At 36.0% G+C, this 22,899-nt stretch overlaps 1 protein-coding gene across 1 annotated transcript in view; it reads left to right on the top strand.

The window, feature by feature from the left end:
- The first annotated feature begins 7,917 nt into the window (after window positions 1-7,917).
- Window positions 7,918-22,899, top strand: part of stan (Protocadherin-like wing polarity protein stan) — a 113,541-nt gene continuing 98,559 nt past the window's right edge. The window contains exons 1-3 of the mRNA XM_081742734.1: window positions 7,918-8,555; window positions 14,068-15,664; window positions 21,911-22,077. Of these exons, the coding sequence (XP_081598860.1) occupies window positions 14,115-15,664; window positions 21,911-22,077 (1,717 nt within the window). The 5' untranslated portion in view covers window positions 7,918-8,555; window positions 14,068-14,114. The remainder of the gene's footprint in view (window positions 8,556-14,067; window positions 15,665-21,910; window positions 22,078-22,899) is intronic.

The following is a 22,899-nucleotide window of genomic DNA, read 5'->3' on the forward strand; positions in this document are numbered from 1 at the left end:
ACATACGTTCTTCCTTAAACTCATCTCCACTTTCTCTTTTTCAAAATTTTAGTGAATAACTTGAAGACAAGAAGTGTATAAAAATTCAGAAAATGAGCCAGATAATGGCTACAAAACATTGTATGAACTAATCATATTGTTTCCAAAATCCTCCGTTCCTAGTGGGAACACACGGCCGAAAAGTGTAAAGAGCTTTTTCAGGCCAACCACCCTGAATGAGGTTTTCCTCATTCACACCAGGCAAATGTCGGGATGGTTCCTAACATACAGGCTGCTTCCTTCCTTCCCTTTCCCTTTCCTCAGATAGTGTGATCGTTTAGGGACGTGAACCTTCATACGTGATGGGCTAACATAGCCATATATGACGAAAGCTCAGAAATCTAATCCCTAATCCTAATGCAAAACCCTCCGTATAGGTATAAATTTGGATACTCAATAATTATGACGTCATAAATTAAGCACCCAAATTTCTAGTGTACAAGAAACTGTTTAGAAACTACTATTAGCTTTTTAAATAGTATTTTTGTATTATTACCTGGATCACTTTCACAAATTTTTAATATTCTTAATTCTCTTTAAGCTATTAACTTCTTTCTTTCTTTCTTTCTTTCTCTCTCTCTCTCTCTCTTTTTTTAAGTGGGGAGTGAACTGAGTGAAGATTTCACCTATCTATTAACTTATGTCAAACCTTTCGAGAATATTGCAGTTAAACAAAAAATAAAGTTTTAATAAAGAGTTAATCATAAGTTTAGGTTATATCTCATTTAACCATTCTGTATTTTATTTAGGGGTAAAAGTGTAAAAGTGAGGGGAACAGGAGAGGATGCCGTTCCTCCACTTTCATAAAATATCTATGGCGTCCCTCCACTTCCTAAAAAATACACTGGGCAAATATAAGTACGGAGGAATGGCGTGACATCATCCGTCCCCTACCATTTCAGATCCACTTTTACCCCTGGTTCTGTTGCCTTAGTGTTACAATGGGAGGCTTAATGACGGTACACTTTTAGTGTTATTTTCGTCCTAATATGTAAAATGGTTATTATGTAACATCAATTTTTAGGTGTTTAAAAATCGTTTTCTTTTATTTTTTCTTCGAAAATCACGCTTGAGGATTTACGCTCAACCCATTTGATTTTTGTTTAGATCAATTAGATCTATTAATTGGTATAGGTTTCATCTTTGTACTTTTTCCCCATAGCAAGCTAACAATATTGTAAAAATAAATATTTCATCTAGTGTAAAGAACAATTTAAAAAAATGTTTCCTCTCGATTCCAAAAATTCTACAGTATAAGTATGTAGTAGGAAAAATATAGATAGTATGGTGTGTAAGTTCTTTTCTGTAACATTGTCACTGATTCTCTCTATATGTGGTACCACTGCTTCTATGTTACTGCTACGAAAGTATTAAATAGGTAGCTACAGTGTTTTTAAACAGACTCAGCGTTGAAAGAGCTTTTGATTATGTCTCTACCGTTACATGATGCGCCCATATGCCTGAGGCAATTTAGCAAAACAGTACATCCTGAATATCTTTTATTCTGGCAGTGAAAGAATACTTGCAATCTCATTTCCTTTTGTTGTAACGTTACAGCCCACTTGAGAGCTCTTTGCGAACTACTTTCGTTCTTGGGAAACGTGTGTGTAATTATGATTATCACTGTACTCAATTTATTTAGTTGTCGTTACTTATTGCACTTATTAACTTACCATTGTAGATTAAAAAAATAAAAACATGTTCTCAATAAATATATGGAATACAAAGAAAACTTATTATTTGGCCCCGCACGGCGTAATCGCTAACGTTCTACGCGAGCGGTCTCGGGTTCGATTCCCGGTGGGGCCTCTCGGTCGAAAAAGTGTAAAAGGCTTTTTCAGGCCAGTCATCCTGAATGAGGTTTTCCTGGGTTTTCCTAATTCACACCAGGCGAATGCCGGGGTGTTACCTAACGTATAGGTCTCAGGCCGCGTCCTTCCTTCCCCAATCCTTTCTTCCTTCCCTTTCCTCAGATAGTGTGCCAGACGTAGACATCATCCCTCATACGTGACGGGCTAAATGGCCATAGATGCTGAAAGCCCAGAAATATAATTCCTAAATCCTAAAGAAACTTATTAAATGAAATTTAATTCACTAATCTTAGAAATAGGGATACGCACGAGACAAGATTTGTGGCTGTCTCGTCTCGAAAATATGCTGTAAAAGTGATGTCTCGACTCGAAAAATGTATATTTCTCAGTCTCTATTGGAAGAGCCGTGTCTCGACTCGAATTTTGTCAGGAAAATCCTGTCTCGACTCGTCTCGCGCGCATCCCTACTTAGAAATGAGTGACTAGTCAAAAAGTTAGCATAATGTCTTTGGCGCACGTAGACCTGAGTTCGGTTCCCAGTGCGGAATTTTTGACGTTGCCTTACTAATGTGAGTCAATTGCATAACTGCTTAAATTAAAAGGAACATAACGGTGATGAGAGCTGCATACATCACCCAAGGAACATTGTTTGCAAGAAATAAAGCCGTTCGTATGGTTTAATACTTGATTGCTCATTAATTTATTAGCATAGTTCTGGATGTAGGTTTTAGCTATCTTACACTTTACACGAATGATTTTTGGGCGAAATGAGGCCATATTTAAAGGAATTATCCCAGTATTTAATGATAGGAGTGAATAAAAAGCATCAACACTTCAATTAGAATTACTGGATGTGGGATTCGAACCTTGGGCCACGATAGAGAAGTAAGAATACTAACCATTCATCTATGCAAGCTAGTGAGGTCGAAATATATTAAGAATCCTTTAATTTAGCGCTTCTCATTTTCTTTCAAGTGGGAATCGCATTTATTAGTCCCCCAACATATTCTTCTCTTGTCCCCTTCGAAAGCAAAATTTTGTTTTTCTTTTGAGCATATATTAATATCAGTATACTTGCATTTCTTTAATTTTGTATTGGTATTAGTATAACAAAACATATATAGCTAATTTTTTCTTAATTTAAATTTGTAAAGAATATTTTACAATAGTACGTTTATAGAACCTATTAGAATTTGTAAGATCTTTACCTTATTCAATCGCATAATCCATTACTTGTATAACCTGAACCATTTTGTAATTCTCAACCATAACGCGTGATACACAATTTAGTTAAATTATATTTTGGCGTTAAAAAAAAGTTGCATGTTTTGGTGCCTCTGTATCCTCCCCAAGTAGTTGGTAATTCAGAAATCGGTATACTCGACCACGTTTAGAGAACACATAGATGGAGGTACACCGATTTCTGGATGATTTCTATATTTTATTACCATCTTAGTTGGTTTCTATACGTTAATACGAGAATATCCTTAAATAACATGTTACCTGGTTCAACTCTAGTGTATTGTCAGATAGCATATGTACTAGGATATGATTTACGTTAAGACTGGTGATTTTTACATTGTATTTTCATATTTTTTAAGCAATACTAATAAGATAGTACTAAAATTGTACACAGTAAATTTCATACCGACTCCTTTGTATAAGATCGTCCCAGTGTCGGGTTCACGTCAGCATGTTCATGGGGTACAATATGCCACCTAGGTATAATCTAAAAATAGCCGATGTTTTAAAGAAAGCTGTGCTTTTGACAGCGGATAGGACAAGATTTGTCTAAATGGGGGCAAGAGGGGCTTGAGTGGTTTTTCGTTGTTTACCGGATATACAAAACTGTCAGGCATAGAAATTTGGATAAACGATCTCCTTAAACTCTAAGTGGAGGATTAGCAGGAGGAGTTACAAAATGCAAATCTTAACGGAGGAAGGGGACATGAATATCTTTTAGTCGTTTACTAGATCTCTGAAACTGTTAGGTATAGGAACCTTTTTTTTTTCTTTTACAGAGAAGAGCCTACCCTAATCATAATAAGCAAGCAAGCACTGTATTTATCAGCAATCTCTTCTTGGCTGCTGGTTTGAGATTGATCTGTGATCATGCGTAGCAGTTGAACGCTGGCTGTACCACTGGATCATTGGGGACATTAGACTCCAAAACAATCGATAAACGGATAATGGTCTACAATGTGAGAAAATTATTTGCATAAGTGTCTTAGAGAGGGGCATCAGTCTAAAATCAATATCGCTTAGGGTGGAAACAGAAACAATCTAGCTGATCCATAATGTTATAAATGTCTGACGGTTAGATTATTAAGTTAAAGAAGGCAATGAATGGTAATGAAATCTCCCTATGTATGTATAATTACTTTCATTTTCCCCTAAACGTGTTAAACATGAATTGTTCCCTCAACATGGTAGTGGCTCCCTTCCTGCCCGCCTGAAAGAAATCCTAGTTACATGGAAAGTAAATTTGCCAAAAGTAGAAGAACGCAGCAAAAACAAGTTTGTACAGCACAGTAGCATAAATAAGCCATTTAGAACTAGCTGATGTGTGAGCATGCGCGCACGTTTTACAATGTAAAAAAAAAAAAAAAATGATTTGCATAAGTGGTCTGAGAAAAGGACATTCAGCTTAAATTCAATGTAGTTTAGGGTGGAAACAGAAATAGTAAGACTGATTCATTAATGCATTATTGTTAATACTCTATACAAATATTTTATCGTCAGAATTAAAATCAAAGTTGAAAACACAGTAGACTCTCGACTATCCGGCTAACAACTATCTGGTCTCCGTACTATCCGTCCGATCTAGCAAATAAATGAATAAACAAAAATCTCCGTAATAAAATGAGAAATATTTAAAATGATATAATCGTCTTTTAACAGTTTCATAAAAATGCAACTTTGCCAAGGAAATGCAGTCGTATCAAGCACTCCTTCAAAAACTAAAAACTATAAATTTTGACTCTTTGTTTTGGCCTACCTTTTTAGACTTCCAAGCTATGCTATGCGTAAGTGTCGAAAATCTTATAAAACAGCTTTGTCCGTCCGTATACGTCCGTTTGTCGACAGTTATCAGGAAAAAACTTTTTTTTTTTTTTTTTTTTTTCAAACGATCTAGTATTTCAGGACAACATATCATGACAATCCACAAAACTCTACTTAAACCAAAAGTGTTTCAAATTTACTACTACTTCTGATCTCAATACTGATTTCCATAGAGGAAAAACAGTAACAAATATCGAGAAGCGGCTTTTTGCACCGATTCAGGTTCCCAAGAATAGGTTTCATGTGCTCCATTAACACTCTATTCAAACCGAAAGTTGTTAAATTAGCCATTCTCCTCCGTTCCTAAAGTTCCATCTCCTCCGTTAATCCTGCATTTAAACCGGAAGTGGTTGAAGTTAGCGATGTTTTGTTTCAACATTTATTGCAATAGAACAAAAAGAGTAAGAGAATCAGGCGTAATGGCTTCCAAAAAAGAGGCTCTATCTCAGATCTTATTAGTCTATGCAACTAGTAGTTATAGATGTACTACTTCAAGTTTGCAAGTCTACCGTAGTTTCACATTGTAAAACAAAATCATTTATCAATGAAACAGTAAGATAAATTTAAATCATTTTTCTAAGAATTAGGCCTACGACTTAGGTTACTCTTTTGTTTCTTTTAAAATTGTATGTATGTACTTTGCACATCATTTTATGTTTCCTGCTATTAAGTTAGACACTATAAATTTAATCTGAAAACGTGTACAATATGTTTAACCTTGGATGTTTGTTTTTCCATAATAAATGTTTAAAACGTACAGTGTAGTATATAAACGTTTATAAAATACTGGTGTAAGAGGTCAGAAAATATGAATAAGAGCGAGTTCTGATATAAAAGTGTGTGTTTAATGATACGGATGGAGCAGAAATTAAATAACTATATAACTCCGTTCTATCCAGCCGTATTGTTATCCACTCTGTCCTTCCGACACATTAGCACGGATAGTCCGGAGTCTGTCTGTCTGTCTATCTATCTATAGTTTTAGAAAAGAAAGTTTTGAGAAAATATTTTGGACAATGTGGAACTTTACAATTGTTCCAACAGGTTCCCGAATATCATTGGAATAACAAAATAAATGCTTTATAATAGACGAAACAAATCTTACACATTGGAAATATGCGCGGAGTCCATAGAGACTTTCTAACCGGGTTACCTTAGGTGAATATACCAAGATGAATATGGGCGATATAATACAAAATTGTCAGGGGTGTGCTAATAACAACCCAGGCTGGATTAGCTCTACACAGGATAACATTCAATCAGGACGGTAGCCAGCCCAAAAATGTAGGGAGGGGCCCGGCTGAAGTTAGGGGGGCCTAATCCAACCATATTATAGTTCATCACCATATTATAGTTCATTTGCAAGCTTACCGTGAAAATTTTTAGGGGGCAGCAAAAATTTAGGGGGCCCGGCCCCCCAAGATCCCCTGGATACGAGCCTGCATCCAATGACACTTTTCTCTGGGGTGATGAACGCTTGTAACTTGGAAGCTCCTTAAGTTCCGGAGTTTTTTTTTTTTTTTTATTTATTGTACACGCATGTAACTCCATGAGGCTCTATGGTCCCTTAACCTTTTGGCAATGTGTCTACAAATAACTGCAATTTATATTCTCAGGACGGTACCGTACTTTCGCAACTTAAAATAGAATAAATTGTCTCGTATTGCCAAAAAAAAAAAAAAAAAAAAAAAGATAGAGTAAATTTAATGTTTTCAGTTGCAAATTGTGGCAAGCAATAGAAACTAGTGACAGGCAGGGTTTCTTTCAGAAAATCTTGTTCGAAATGTGAGGGCTTCCACTGGGACATTATTTGCTAAAGGACGTACCCTACAGAAGTCAAGAGCAACATGTAATCATAATTTAATTTACCTTAACTCCGGAGGGGGAGGGGGAAATTGGCCAACTCCGGGGCACATAGTGCTACATGAAGTATACGTATGCGTGGAAGATACACGATGATCGGTACAAATAACTCTTATCCCGAACAGTGCTTTTTTTTTTTTAGACATGTTTTAGGGCCACTGCGCCTCGGAGCTCTGAGAGTGCCCCCGGAAGATATCAAAATAATACGTCTTACTAAGTTTGCCCCCCGGAACATTGTTTCTGAAAGAATTACTGACCCCGAACAAATATCCTGGATTTCTTCTCCGTTTTTCTATTTAATTTTTAGTGCAAAAAAATGGATAACATGTTCAAAAAAATTGTTTATGAATTAATTATCAACTTAATTGGAAAATAAAGGATTATCAACGTGCATAATGCAATTTCTACTGCAGACTTTGGTTGGAAGTTGTTTTATGTAAGCTGATACCATGATTATAAACTCTTATCCCGAACAGTGCTTTTTTTTTAGACATGTTTTAGGGCCACTGCGCCTCGGAGCTCTGAGAGTGCCCCCGGAAGATATCAAAATAATACGTCTTACTAAGTTTGCCCCCCGGAACATTGTTTCTGAAAGAATTACTGACCCCGAACAAATATCCTGGATTTCTTCTCCGTTTTTCTATTTAATTTTTAGTGCAAAAAAATGGATAACATGTTCAAAAAAATTGTTTATGAATTAATTATCAACTTAATTGGAAAATAAAGGATTATCAACGTGCATAATGCAATTTCTACTGCAGACTTTGGTTGGAAGTTGTTTTATGTAAGCTGATACCATGATTATAAACTTCTTTCTTGTCAACAAAACCGGTAAGTTTGTTATTTCAAACTCCCTTTCGCTTCAATATTAACCACACTCAAGCAATGCTACGCAGTCGCTTTCCCACCTGAATATCTTCTTTCTTAAATGCTTAGGCCAAGGTCAATGTTTTCTGTCCAATGCTTCAGGCAATTTAAGTTGCTCCCCGCACCCGTCTTTTCATAACAAAGTTCCACGAAGTTTAAATAGGCTTGAATCAGCCTACCAAATTATCATTTCTTTTTCTTTTACAATAATGTAACAAAACAATTGATTTTTAAATGTTGTTTTTGCATATTTATTCAATCACGCAAACAACATACTTGCTTATATTATATTATCCGCCCTTGTAGACAGAGCAGACAAAAACTGTAATCTTTTTACCCTCCCCGCCGGCTCATCCTCCAGAGAAGAACTACAACACCATCTTCTGATTCCAGTACTTGTTCCTCACCGGCAAGCAGAAAGAGTAACTGGGCTTTGTAACGTTGTTATTTACAAGCAATCCGTAGCAATACGTGCGCAGACATATGGCAAATTTTACTTTTCATGAGTTCCCGTAGTTCGATTTCAAATTCATGGAAATCATGATTCTATACGCGTGTTATGTTTCGCTACAAAACAGGGAGGGAAACCAGTGAATAGAACAGCGCGAGTTGTGAAGATCGATTGTTCAGTCGGCTTTTGTGCACCTGCGTACACCAACCTGTGAATAACGGAGACTTATAGTAGAGAACAAGAATGGTGCCGTGTATGTTGTGATAAGCTAGTGAAGTTCGATGCTAGCACACCATGTGTTTTTGCAAGATGGAATCATGTAAAAAAAGATATGTTATGCATTTCGTGAATGTGAGAACTATTTGTGTTAGTTTTGTGGAATTGTGCATCTTTAAACATGCGCATTGAATGTGAAATTGGCTCGGAATGAAGTTTTGGTGCGCGTATATTAAGTTCCTTGTGTAAGTTGAAGGTGTTTATGGTTCAAAAAGAAAGCTATTGTTTGTGTATTGTGTACGTTAAAACCCTCGATGGAATGTTATTGTGGAAATAATTTGGAGTATAAAAAATACATAAACAATAATTGTTTATAGGCCTACAATGTAATTTATGCAGATTAAAAGTGCGCGTATTTGTTCGATTGTGCGTGCGATTTTTCCGCTTTATTTAAAAATTAATTGACACCTTACTTTCTGTAATATGCATTCAAAAATCGAACTGAATGTTTTGAAACTTATTGAAACTTAACGGAAACTATTTAGCATCTTTATTCATGGTTCATTGATCAGTATTGCTTTTCCTTTCTGCGAATTTTCACCCAAAGTTTTGTTGAAATGATTCCCAGCGCAAACTAATTAGCTAGATTCAAAATGCACCGGGGAAAACAAGACCTTTTAAATGTAACTTTAATATTTGTGTTTTGACTTAGTTACTGAAACGCTTTCTAACAGTTTTTAATAGTTCAGAAAAAAATAAAAAACACATTTTTGTGATATTAGCTGCTAGGTCAGTACAGTATTAATAAAGTTGATATCACCCCAATCATTTTGAAAAAGAAATTAATGTAGCATGGTGCGAATGTAAATAAGGATATGTTGAAATCAATTGCGAACTGTGTCCCAACATATACAATATAAATTTGTATTTAAAAGGGGACATTTTAACATTGACAGTATTTTAAAGATTGCTGGAAATGAAGCAAACATTGTAATCATGTAATAAGTATAATTAGTAGTAGGCCTATATTTGAATCTTGTTTTTAATTTCGTACAACAAAATTATATGCAGAATAATATGAATAATACATTTAAACCTGAGAAAAATTATTGGTTTCCGGTTCAATTAAAACGATTTTTTTTTTTTAAATCATCGACATTGTAATATTTTCTTTCTCGTCGCGAAAGTTAATTTTTTATATACATCATTTGAAGAAATAAGATAACAACAGTAAAGGAATTTTAGTGTAATTGCTATTTAGATTTTTTTTTTTTTTTTTTTTGGAAACGGAAGAGCGGATATTTTTCTTTGTGAGATGAAGGTCTTGTTCCTTAGTAAGCTGAAATCTCAAAACTAATTGATGTATTACGGATCTATCGCATCTCTATGCCACTGGATTAGTATAGGATCATCCATTATACTATATAGGCTATATCGAATTAAAATTTTGGAGGGGGACGATGGCTTAATGGTAGATCGCTTACTTCTGATATGTTGGGTCCGCGGTTCAATCCCCAGCCGGGTAAATTTGTGGTGAACAACATCGTGTCCATGGGTTTTCTCGAGGTACTTCCGTTTCCTCCCACTTTCTCATTCCACCAATTTTTCCATTATCATTCACTTGCCTTACTAATCGTCTCTCGTAGCTTAAAAAGCATAATCGTGGGACGTTAAACTGAATTAAAATTTATCTTGTAATCGTGAATAATTTGGTTTCATTCCTAATTAGTTCTGGCAATTCTGTTAGATTGTCGTTTTCGTTCAAAATGCTTTAGAATAGATTATTAATTGAATTTTTACTTGTCAGCCCGAGAATATATGAAACTAAGCGGGATTTGAACCACTCATAACTCTGGTATCTTTCCGGGACAATGTGCCACAATAGGGGATCGAACCAAGATAGGTCTTTAGATGTAATATTATTAATCCGTGAGTGATAAGGAAGGAGATACAGTTGCTCAGTGATAGAGATCCCTGGTTCGATTCCAGGCCATGCGAGTTTATGGTAGACAGCATCGTGTCCGTGGGGTTTCTTGGGATTCTCCCGTTTCCTCGCACAATCTCTTTCTATAAATTCTTTCTTTCACCAATTCTTTCATTAATCATCTGTTTGTCTTAACCTAAAGTGCAAAATCATGGATGTAGAACTGAAAGATTGCAGTTTATTTTTATGAAATGGTATGGGAGGAAATTTTTTACTATTGCTATGGTAGAAGTCATTAGCACATTTTTTTAAGAAGTTCACTTGTATTTTGAAGTCCAAGATCTGAACACAATTTTGGTATTTTATTTTATTTTTAGATTTGAAAAATACATAATCAAAGATATATTTTCAAAAATCCGTTTGTATACTTCCATAACTAACAATGAAATACCCAAGACTGGAATATCCACATAAGCACCAACGTAAGCATGTGCAGATATACTCGGATTAGAGGGGAGGAAAACCCCCTGTAATTGAGCCATTCCATAATATCCTGTATTGTTCAGTAGACTTTTTGTATTATTTCAAAATATTAGAAGGGGTATTTGATCCCCTGTGCTCATGCACATGAACACCAACAATGAAAAAAAAAAAAAATCAAGTTAAGGTGTGGTCAGATCCAATTTTGCTTCAAGATCATTAGGACTGGCAAAATATAACGCAATAATAAAGCAACACAGTGCATTTAGAAGGATTCCGGACAACTCAGATTTTAGGAAAGAGCACCCAACTAAACATCCTTTTCCACGTACCAAAAACAAACACATCAATCTGCACTTCTTATCCCATAAAGTTTAACCAATATTAGGAATAAGTCTATACAGTATTTGCCAGAAGCTGTGACGACACCAGTATTAATCTCTTGGGGATCAAGTGGAGGGGCAGAGAATTTTTTGGGTACAGCTATTTACTTTTATATACCGAAAATAATAGTTTTATAGTCTTGACCTGCCTTACAATACATGTCAGCAAGAACAATACCGTGATAAACAACACCAAAATTGAGCCGTGGCAAAGAGCATGTAATCTTTCAAGTTAGGAAGATGAAACTCGGCACATAAATTCCTCATTAAAATAAGTGAGCACGTGTTCCAGCGTTTTCGAAAGTCTCGCACCTGTTACTAAATTACTTGTAAATAGACATTGTATGTCGTCTTTTAACGATAAATCGTAGAAATAATTTGATATGAAGTTTTGATCATAGCACTTGTCTCGAGCCGAGTTTTTTTTTTTTCATAATTTCACTTTGATTGAAGTAAGTACGTATCCTAAGAAGGAAAAGGGGAAGGGGCTTAAATGTATCTTTCAAATATATTCCGTAAACCTTATTCCTTTAGTGATAACAGCATATGAGCTAGTATGCAATTACAGACAAATTGTATAGAATTTACGAAATGTATCAAATATAGATCATTGGAGAAATTTCAAATTACGATGTGTATTCTACATTAATGCAATGTTTTTTTTTTGTTTTTTTTTGGTACACATACGCACTTTAATGCGTAATTTCGAATTTATTCTGATAATCATTTCACTTGTTCTATATTTGTTTTAAGTACATCATAGGGAAGTCACATAGAAGAACTAAGGAAAACGTCTGTGTTTATTGTTAGTTGGCTTGAAAAAAAGGGTGAAATGAAATTTCAGTTTTTCTTTCCACGGTTATGACGTGTAGGCTAAAGGAGACGGTGATTATGAGAATGAATGAAATGGTGAAAGTGAATGACGAAAGTGAGAGAAAAAGGGATAACTCCGGGAAAACCCACACACGGTATTTGTCCACCACATTGATTAGTTTGGAGTTTTTTTAAGTCCCTTTGAGTACAGAGGCTATATGAGACTGGATCTACAGGTTACCGTAAGATTCAAACCACATGAGCTCTCAACGGAAATTGAACCCAGATTCCCGCGCCGAACCAATGTACGCTAACATTAGGTAACATTAATGTTTACGACCAAACTAATACGAGTATAGCCTCAATGCATGCTGCGGAAGCGCCGCTTCCCGTTCAGCAAATAGAATAATGCATTAAAATAAATAATACAGTAATGATCTAAGAGTAATGTATTTATTCAGAATAATGCATTAAAATAAATGGAATAATGCATTAAAATAAATAATGCAGTAATGAACTAAGAGTAATGTATTTATTCAGAATGATGTATATAAGAGGCGTAGCATCCATGGAAGTTGTGGATGAGTCACTTCCCCTAAGTAAATAGAATAATGCATTAAATATTCAGAATAATGTATTAAAATTACATTTTTCCCGAAGTGGAAAACTGCGTTACTCCGTTGCAAACTAACTAGTACTCTTCTCGGGGCCTCCTCGTGCTGTCAACTGATGGAATGGCAGTTGTCACGTTTTTATAAATAGATATGGTTCGGAGCACTTGTTGTTGCATTTTATTGTATAAATAATACACTTTTAGGGGTAGTTAACGTAATGCTATAAATAGTAGCACTTGATGAAAGTTTATGTACTATATCTGAGTTTTGTAGACGAAATGAAAACATTTGGCTACCTCACAGACTAATTTTAACATACTATTCTAAAGAGAATTGTGTATGTAAGATAGTAGAAACTTTATAATTATACATAGTTTTAGTATATATAAAGGGTATTTGGAAATGACACCAAAATACTTTGGGAAATTAATCCTCACACTTCTTTCTCCGTCTTTTCTCATTTACGTGGCGTTGACGTTTCTGATGATCCTTGTCCATAAAGCCCTGTCCCGAAATTATTTTCTGTTAGACCTTTCGCCTTGAAGTCATTCCCAACCATATCCATCCGTTTCTTTCTTGGTCTCCTTCTACCTCTCTTTCCAAGTACTCTTCTGATCACATAGTCGTTTGCTCACATTAATGTCCATCACTGTGTTCTTTTTTCATCTTCTCATATATCTCTACAACCTTGGTTGTTCCCCTTACTCACTCATTCCTCACTCTTTCTCTCCTTATTATCCCACACATCCACCTCAGCATTCTCATTTCGTAACATTCAATCTTTTTTTCTTGTACTCTCTTTATTGGCCATGTTTCCTGCTACGTATATCATTGCTGGCCTGACGACTGTTTTGTAAATTATCCATTTATTCTTTACCGTGATCCTGCAGGCATACAGAACGCCACACACTTCTTCTAATTTCACCCGCTGTCTTGCACTTATGTGTATTATTTCCGTGTCCAAATCACCATTCTTGGCAGCAGATGACCTTAAGTAGTATTTTTCCAACTCATTCTATCATGGAGTGATTCCTCAGTTAGAAACATGAAATATATTATAGACCTGGTGTACAAATGAGTCATTTCGGAGCCATGTCCACCTGGAACAGTATAAGAAGTCGTAACTCAAGAACGAAATGACGGATAAAGGTCGGATAAAAGCACATAGTGCGTACTTTGAGCTTTGGTTTCACTGTGGAACAGTAATAGCTGTAAAGTTAGCCTCGAAGCATAGGAAATACATAGGTATACTAGAAACGAAAATTATAAATCACGAACTGAAAACTTGCACATTAGTGGAATCTAGACTCAAAATAATTACTTAATTCTTTTATGACTTTTTATGTCGTTCCGACCAATTTTCGGGGGTTGTATACGGGTTATAACTCCGAAATAACTCACTTGTGCACATTTATATATATTCATTTCTTCGTGTGAGGATTTATTTTCCATACTTTATTGGCGTCGTTTCCGAACAACCTGTGTATATATAAACTGGATATGTCTTGCTATATTCTAAAATTGTTATATTTTTCAATTACAGGCTTGTGGAAATCAATATTGCCAGAACATCAAGATGGTTTGTCCTGAATGACTAACTCATCGCACAAGATGTACGCTGTTGGAAGAACCTCTTCTGTATGGGTCTTCTCAATTTTTATTATTCTTTTCCACAGTTTTGATCCAGGAACATCTTACCTAATTATTATCACGGAAGATGAGGCGCCGGGTCATATTGTATTTAATGCAACGTTATCTCATATTAGTCCCAATCGACATTATCGAATTAATTCCCATAAGAGTGCTAACTTTGTACATAGGTTATTTCACGTGACTTCGTCCGATGGGAAAGTTATTCTAAAAAGGCATTTAAACTGTGATGGTGTGTATTATCCCAGTTTGTTTACATTGTATATAGACTCGGTGTCAAATGTAAATAGAGGTGTAGATTATTATTCCTTACCTTTGAGAATATTTATTGGAGGAAAATCATGTAGTGAGCGAGTGCATGTGAAAGTTGCAGAAGCTAAGCAATGGATAAGTGAAACATTTGCATCGTACGCTATTCCTGGAACAGGTGGATGGACCAAGATTTGCCTCCGTAAAAGCCAGTTTATTAATAGTATTAAAACTTTATTACCTGATAGTGCTCAATTAAATTGTGAAGTGCAGTATATAGATATTAGTGATCCTCGTTTTAAGATTGAAACGCAAGCTGGTGACTTAGTGTCTGCAGATAGCCAATGTATATTAGAACCGTTATGGAAAGTGCAAATTCTGTTAAATTTAGAATGTCGGGGAAAATCCCCCGTTTCGTCCGAACATCGTTTAAAAATTGTGTATCACCACCAAGATCTAAACGATACCGATATAGTACATCGTGTGAAACGAGAGCTTCGAAATCAATCACCATATTTCGAGCTATCATTGTATGTGGCCTCTGTCCCCGAAGAGAAGCCTGGAGGGCTCTTAGTGACTACAGTAAAGGCACATGATCCGGAAAATTCTCCTGTCACTTACACCATGGTGTCCATTTTGGATTCCCGGTCACAAAACATGTTTGCCATAGATTCTAAATCTGGTGTCATAACGACGTTAACCAAACTTGATCGTGAGTTACTAGATGTGCATTATTTTCGTATATCAGCCACTGACGATTCCTTCCCTCCGCGCAGCGGTACAACCACTTTGCAGGTGAATGTTCAGGATGCCAACGACCATGCACCTGTGTTCGAGTCTGAAGAATACGAAACGTCTGTGAGAGAATCGGTGTCGGTTGGATCTACAGTTATGACGGTACGCGCCACAGATCAGGATGTTGGTCGCAATGCGGAAATTGAATATTCTTTGCTGATTCTGGATCGGTCAGATAATGATGGAGATGCATTTCGAATTGATCCAAAGAGTGGAGTGATCACAACAGGAATGTCTTTAGATCGTGAAAAAGTAGATGTGTTCACATTGGTGGTTCAAGCAGCTGATCGTGGTCCGCCAGCGGAGAGGAAGTCTGCAACAGCAACGGTTGTGGTCAAAGTGTTGGATGATAATGATAACTATCCCAAGTTTACAGAGAGGACATACAGCGTGCAAGTACCAGAGGACATCTCCTGGACAGATAATCCAGTTATAGCAACTGTCAAGTAAGTATCTCAATATATCAGTATTAAAAGTTTTAATAATAAATAATAAATGATTTAAAAAGCAATACTTTTGAAGAATGCAGTAGAAGAGTTTTTTGTGGTAGCACGATTCAGCGGTATTGTCTAATGAACAAAAGTTTAGAAAAAGTGCACTAAAAGATTTTTTGAGGTAAAATAATGAAACGGGGCCAAGTTATTAAATTTTACTCTTGGGTACGTAATTTAAAACTTAAAATTTTACCTTGTATCTCTAATGGGACTAAAACTAAAAGCATTGGGCACTCTTCCGAGGGTTAAAAGCTAAAGTTCCTATGGATATTAGGGAAATGGTTGACTCGCGCCCAGTGCTTTTCGTCTTAGCTCCATTTGTTCATTTTACCTTACTAAAACTATTTCCTCCGTTTTAGCGCATTTTAGAAAAAGTTTTTTCTTCAAAGAAAACTTTTTTTTTTAGTCATTACTCAAAAATCGCACAGAACTTCGTGGATAAGCGGTTAACGTACGTGCCTTTGGCGTGGGAGACCCGAGTTCAATTCCTGACGGGAGCTCATGTGGCTCGAATTCCACGTTAAGCAGTACATAGGTCCACGACTCATATAGCCTCGCTGCTGAAAGGAACGCAAAACTCAAACTCTGCAATCAGTTCTTTAGTCCTTAACTTGAAAATATTACATGATTTCAATTTATGAGATTACATATTTTATTTTCTAAGAACATTTTTACAAGACTAACAACAGTTCCATTTTTTTTAAATAAAGGATAAAAAAGAAATAAAGAAAAAGAAAAAACTTGATGTGGATGAAGGAACACGTTTAGAATGCATACTTCCTAACATTTGCGTTAAAGGCGCCACATGTGTGGTCTCGAAGCAGCATTAAACCACGTTGTCATCTGGCGAAGTAGTAATGCTTAAGGTCGGTTTAAAGGGACAAGTTTTGCCGATAGATGTCACTACACTCTTCGTATCTCTCTCATGTATTTTTGCCTTTCACGAAAATTCACGATTTCTCTTACAAATTTCAACCTAGAGACTTCAAATTTTAGGAGAAGGAATCCGTGCCGATTTTTTATTTAAAATTTTCTTAATTGTTTAAATGGCTTGATTCTTGAAATGGATATCCAAATCTTTAACAATATAACTGTTTCAACAATGAAGAAAATTCTAAATAAAAAAAAATCGGTACGGATTGGTGTCTTCGATAGGTTATGGAGTTTCTTCTCTAAAAAAATGAAGTCCCTAGGTTGAAATTTGTAAGAGAAATCGTGAATTTTCGTGAAAGGTAAAAAATACGAGGGGGATACGAAGACTGTAGTAACATCTACCGGCAAAGCGTGTTCCTTTACACCAAAATTAATTAACTGACGTTTGCTTGCCCATATCTGAATACTTTTGTAATAAACCAATTAATTATAAAGTAAAACAATAACCTAGAGAGAGAAATTCTATGAAAATATTGCCATGGGGTTTACATACGTATATATGTAGGCCTACATTTCAGAGCTCTAGTTACTATGGAAGTATGTGAAATTTAAATTCAAATATTGGACTCTAACAAACAGAAACATAACCTAATGAGAATAGATAAGTCCAAAATGTTGATCTTGAGGAAACAATATGTATAATATCAAAACAAAACGTACGTACTTACATAATATTAAGAAAGTACACGAAATGTAAACACTTCGTCTTCTTCTTCTTTTGTGCTACAGCCCGTTGTGGGCTAGGACATCCTGAACAACGCCTCGCCATTGGATCCGTCCCTAGCTTTGTCTTTCCATTCTCGAATACCCATAACACGCAGGTCTTCCCCGACGTCTTCTAACCATCTTTTCCTGGGTCTTCCTTTCGCTCTCTTTCTTCCGATTATATTTTGGCTGATCATCTGGTTTGGAATTCTCGTATCATTCATTCGTATGACATGTCCTATCCACCTGATTCTATGTGACTTTGCGATGCGTACTATGTTTTCGTTGTTGATTAGCTGGTCTATTTCATGATTGTATCTTTGTCTGTATGTGTCATCATCGTTCTTAATTGGCCCGAAAATTCTTCTTAGGATGTTAAAAAATGTAAACACTTACCTTTCGAAAAATCGCGTTGATCGCTAATTGAGTGTAGAAAGGAAAGAGAACACTGCAAACAGAAATAGGTTCTTGAGTGTGTCATTGTTATCTAATTGAATGTTGCGTGGTAGGATGTTATGACGGAAGAACGTGTGACCAGGTTAAAGTCGAAGTAGTTCGTTGTTGTTCGTTAGAGGTTTCTTTTTATCCTTTTCCAGCAGCGAGGCTATATGAGACGTGTATACAGTTTAGAATAGTATCCGAACTCGGAATCCCGAACGCACGAAAGGATGCGTCGTAGTAGTAGGTAAGGGCAACGTCGAGGTAAGATATTAAGAGCGTAATAGTAGGAATAGATCGCTCGCGAAAAACATTTGCAGAGAAATCTTTAGAAACAAACGCGGTAATGTGAATTAGCGAGTTATAAAGACAAAACAGGAACGGAGAGTGGTATAGAAAATATGGAAACAAAATTCAGTTATGGAAGTTGATGAAAATTGTGTTAATAATAAAAATAAAAGGGGACACTGTAGTCTATTGGTGGTCCCAGTTTCGGTTCCCGGCTTGTGCCTCCTCCCAGCATCTTGAGGCAAATTGGGGAGTTACGTGAATAAAAGACGTGGCAGCCACTAGGTCTATAGAGCTCCTGACACGACTGTTAGCAGGGGCGGATCCAGGGGGGGGGCGATCGGGGCGACCCCCCACAGAAGAGGAAGCTTTCTTATTTTATATGTATAAATAAAACCCATCCATAAGTTTGGAGCCCTTAAAAGTAGCAGTATGACAACCCACCGCCCCCCCAGAAGTTGGTCCTGGATCCGCCCCTGCCTGTTAGAGATAGGGCGACGCGTCACGTTGACCATATGTTCGTCGCTAGGCTGGACGTAGTTCCACCAATCGCTAACAGATGGCGTTGGAGCGGCTCAGGCCCCAAAGAGGGCTGTTACGCGAAGTGGTCTTGTTTGTTGTGTTTTAATAAAAATAAAAAGTCGAATTAATAATGGAAAGGAATGAAAGTAGAATAACTATAATTCCATTTTCGTAGTTATTACCGAGAAAAAAGAAAACTTTTTTTGGTTGATTGTATACAGGTTAATGGAGACTTCAGCGCCGGTGAGGCTATTTATCCCCGTCACGATAAGGCTAATCTTTGCGGACAAGATTTTAAAATACCATTTTTACCAGGAGACGGAAATTTGTTGGTGTGTTTCAAAAATCCATAAAAAAAAAAAAAAAAATCGTTTAAGTTGTTTTCATTTTAAAGGCATTTCTGAAAACTACAAAGCTTATTCTTTCAAAAGATACGTAACTTTTTGTACGGTACTTAAAATTGTATTAACATATGAAAATCTTTTTTTAAACACTTTTTAGGAAGGAAAAAAATAATACGACACTGTATTAGAACTTATTGTAGAAGTATCGTCAACAAATAATACAGAACTAATTGATATCGTAAAAATTGAATATATATATTTCACTATATTAGAAAATTATCAGAACCGAAATCCTTGTAAAGAAGTTCTCAAATCTAATCAGCATCTAAATTGCTCGATTCCAGTTAATCGCGACTGACTCAGGTTGAAAATTGTTAATATGCAGAATGCAAAGTCTTGATCATCTCGCTCGAATGTACTGTTAGTTTGACAATATCAAACTTATTTGCTCCTTCTGGTAAGTGCCAAATCGGTGGTAATAGAAATAAATATTTCATTATCTCAGCTCAGCAATCTCTGAATTGGTTTAATGCAGCTTTCCATACTTCCGTATCCTGGGCCAGACTTTTATTTCTTTGTAGCTTTTCTTCCGTATATCTTGTATTATTTGGCCGGTATATTTCAACCGCTGCCTTTCTCCAGGTATTTTTCCTTCTGCAATTCGCTCATAGCTACTAACGTAATTCTACGTCTCACAATGTGCCCAATTATCTTATCTTGTCTTTTCGAAATATTCTTTAATATACTACTTTCTTTTTCTTCTATTTCCAACATTATCTCATTTAATACCTTGTCGATACATCTAATTTTAACGTTCTTCTATAGCAACACATTTCAAAGGCTTCAATTCTCCGTTTTTTCTTCTTTTAGTGTTCAGATCTTACTTCATACTGTGCCTCACTCCACACATGTGCTTTCATCAGCCTTTTCTTCAGTTCTATACCGATGCTTCCGGTTAGAAGCTTCTGTTTTTGTTCAAGTGCCTTTTTCGCCTTTTTCGCCTTTTGTTCAAGTGCCTTACATCTTGTTTACACCTGTTATCGCTCGTTATTTTACTCCCTCCGCTTCTTCCACCAGGTGATCCTATTTTGATGTTCATTTTTCTTCTTATTTGCTTCCAAGCGCATCTCATAACTTTTGTTTTGCTCTTGTTAATCTTTATGTTGAATTTGCTGCTAAGTAGCATGCCGTTTAGACGTGTCTCTAATTTTTCTCACTCTCTACCAACATTACAATATCGACCGCAAACCTAAGTGTGTGTGTATTTTCTGCCCATACACACATCTATTCCTATGTTGTGAATGTCTTTGGTTTTTTGTATTGCTGCTTCAATGTAGAGATTAAACAAAATTGGTGACGATTAGCATCCTTGTGTAATCTGTTTCTGAATTGCTGCGTCTTCTCTCTCTCCTTCTGCCTCAATTGTTGCCTTCTGTTCTTTGTACAGGTTATATATTATTCTCCGCTCCTTATAGTTTATTTATGCTTCATTTTGAATTTTGAACATTTTGTTCTATTCTCCATTGTCAAACGCTTCCTCCAGGTCTGGGGGCGCGGTGGATCAATGGTAGAGCGTTCACCTCCGGTGCTTGGGGTCCCTGGTTCGATCCCAGCTCGCGCCGTGTGGAGTTTGTGGTGGACAAACACCGTGCTCGTGGGTTTTCTCGGGGTTCTCCCGTTTCCTCCTACTTTCTTCATTCCACCATTTCATTCATTTCTCATCATCACCGTCTCCTTTAGCCTAACCGGCATAACCGTGGGACGTAAAACTTAAAGATTTCTTTTCTTATTTTTTTCTTTTTCTTTTTCTTTTTTTTTTTTTTTTTTTTGCTTTCTCCAGTTCCACTAATACTACAGAAGTTGCTCTGCTCACTCGAATTCTTTCTTCTAGCAATCCTGTTAATGCAGGTATTGCTTCCCTCGTTCCTAGTTTCTTTCTAAATCCAAACTGGTCATCTGCTAGTATTTCTTGGATTCCAGTCTTCTATAGAGTATCGTTGTCAACACTTTTGAAGCGTGTTTTTGGTAATACCACTATCTTACCGGACTGAAAGCTTGTAGACACCTGTCCTTCTTCATAAATATTGTTAATTAATTTATACAATCTGTCCTGAACTTCCTGTCTCGCACTTTGTAAGATTTGTGCTGGCATCTAATCTACACTTGGAGATTTTCCATGCTATAGGTCTTGTAATGCTTTGTTGTACTTGGAGTATGACATCTCCTCTTGCTTCTGCTACTTGTTCCACGTTTTCTAATTCTAATTACTTGTTCTTCCATAGAGCCTTTCTAAATATTTCTTCCATGTTTTCACTTACCTCCAGCTTCAGTTATACACCTTCCTTCTTTATCTTTTAGTGGATTGGTCTTTGGTCTACGGGGTTTGAAGTTCATCTTAACCTTTTTATACTCTTCCTTTGTTGATGTACTTTTCTGTTTCTTCACGTTGTTGTTTTATCCACTCCTCCTTGGCAAGTCTGCATTTACGAATGCTCTGATTTCTTATTCTTTTATTTTGCATCTTAGCCTCATTGTTGTTGATATTCTTCAATTTCCTTCTTTCATCCATGAAGTCCAGAATTTTCTTGGTATCTTTTCTTCAGGAAAAAGATTCCATACTAAAAAATCACGATGGAGTTTAATATATATATATATATATATATATTTTCTAAGAAATTTCATAACTGGAGCGAGGTATACTAACGTTTTAGGCGTTTAAAAATAAAATTATGCTTTACATATATTTCTGTTTTTATAAAAGAATTCTGTTATATATATATATAAATAGTTATATTTTAAGGCCTTTTTCTAATTTTCAGATTCACAGTAATTCTAAAAGTTACATTATATGCATTATTATTGGATCGCGAAAGTAACAGTTTATGCTACTGTCATATTCATTCTGATCTTGATGTGTGCAAAAAAGATAAGAGAGTAGTAGTTTATTTTGTGTTTGATTCTGTTTCAGGGCTGAAGATGCTGATCAAGGGAATAATGCTATAATTCGTTATGCTATTATTGGTGGTAATACTCAGGGGCAGTTCTCAATAGATAGCTTATCAGGAGAGGTTTCTCTTGTGAAAGGATTGGACTATGAAGCCATCAGAAGTTACCGACTTGTCATTCGAGCACAGGGTAAGTATTTTTAAATCTGATTTGAAGTAGCTATATTCAGCAACATTTGTAACTATAAATGAAAATTATGAGGTATTGTGTTTCTAACAGTGGGAGTGACGGGGGTGATGGGCATCACTTAAGGAAAATTTTATATCAAACAGAAACATTTTTTAAAAAGTAATATCAGGTATTGGATACTGTACAGTGAAACCTCCTTTAACGGACACCTCTATAATACGGACAGATTTTTTTGTCCCGGCAAAAATATATATTCTCTTACGGAACAAAACCCTCCCTTTTACGGACACTCTCAGATACGGACGCGGACAGTCCTTTCTCCCCCAAACGTTTCAATAACCTCTTCATAACGGACAGGAATTATTCTCGGTTCTGCAATATATTACAGTAGACAGAAAAGTATTTTCCCTACAATTCTATCTATCATGAATCTAGACCTGGTGAACGATCAAACAGAACAGCTTCAAGCTAAATTTTAAATTCTTTTTTTCTATCCGCAATGAACTACTTTCTGGTGTAAATCTAGAAAACCTTCAATAAGCACTAACATTCATGCAGGGTCAGTCGTATGGCCAAGAATTCTATGCGAAAGATCTTCCCTTCCCTAACAAATTTAGTCCTTTTTCCTCTGGGCGTTGCATCTTTCCCGACAATTTCATAGATAAAAAAAAATAATAATAAACATTTCCTATGTAGAAAAATATCCAAACATCTTTGACATATTATTCTTCATCAGTTGATGCAGTGTAAAATAGAGAATTCTGTATTATTTAACAGAAATGAGTTTCTCCTTCATCCCTCCCAGTAATTTACATACGTTCT

This window comes from Thermobia domestica, chromosome 16 (assembly GCF_964235325.1).
Source record: "Thermobia domestica chromosome 16, izTheDome1.hap1.1, whole genome shotgun sequence".
NCBI lineage: Eukaryota > Metazoa > Arthropoda > Insecta > Zygentoma > Lepismatidae > Thermobia > Thermobia domestica.